The sequence below is a fragment of the Myotis davidii genome, unplaced genomic scaffold (assembly GCF_000327345.1).
Source record: "Myotis davidii unplaced genomic scaffold, ASM32734v1 scaffold609, whole genome shotgun sequence".
In the NCBI taxonomy this organism is placed as follows: domain Eukaryota; kingdom Metazoa; phylum Chordata; class Mammalia; order Chiroptera; family Vespertilionidae; genus Myotis; species Myotis davidii.
Genome location: NW_006300164.1, coordinates 837,068 through 837,580, shown reverse-complemented (window position 1 = coordinate 837,580; position 513 = coordinate 837,068). Strand labels below are relative to the sequence as shown.

The 513-nt window shown below is 70.2% G+C and overlaps 1 protein-coding gene across 1 annotated transcript in view; it reads right to left on the bottom strand.

The window, feature by feature from the left end:
- Positions 1-513, bottom strand: part of NDOR1 (NADPH dependent diflavin oxidoreductase 1) — a gene marked incomplete at its 5' end in the record, with an annotated part of 43,883 nt that overhangs the window by 20,097 nt on the left and 23,273 nt on the right. Inside the window, 3 exons of the mRNA XM_015572347.1 lie at positions 5-77; positions 149-274; positions 346-426. Coding sequence (XP_015427833.1) covers positions 5-77; positions 149-274; positions 346-426 — 280 coding nt within the window. The remainder of the gene's footprint in view (positions 1-4; positions 78-148; positions 275-345; positions 427-513) is intronic.

Here is a 513-nt window from a genome sequence, read left to right as displayed (position 1 = left end):
GCGCCCTGGCGGCCCAGCAGCTCCCACACCAGCGGCCCTTGCTCCCGGAGCCGGTGCTGCACGTACACCTTCTGCTCCTGCAGGAGGCAGGATGGGTGGGTGAGTGCGCTCTAGCCCCGCCCCGCCCCCACCCTCCGCGCACACCCACCTGCTCCCGGGAGAAGGCTGTGACCAGGGTCAGGCAGCCCCTCTTCTCCAGCTCCGTCCACTCGGCCTCCCAGTAGAAGTCCTGGTCCCGCCAGCGGCAGCCGAACTGCACGTACACCTTCTGCTCCTGCAGGAGGCAGGATGGGTGGGTGAGTGCGCTCTAGCCCCGCCCCGCCCCCACCCTCCGCGCACACCCACCTGCTCCCGGGAGAAGGCTGTGACCAGGGTCAGGCAGCCCCTCTTCTCCAGCTCCGTCCACTCGGCCTCCCAGTAGAAGTCCTGGTCCCGCCAGCGGCAGCCGAAGAACAGGAGGTTTCCTGGGGAGGCGCCGGGCCTTGAGCCTGGACTTGCCACGGCTCAGCCCGG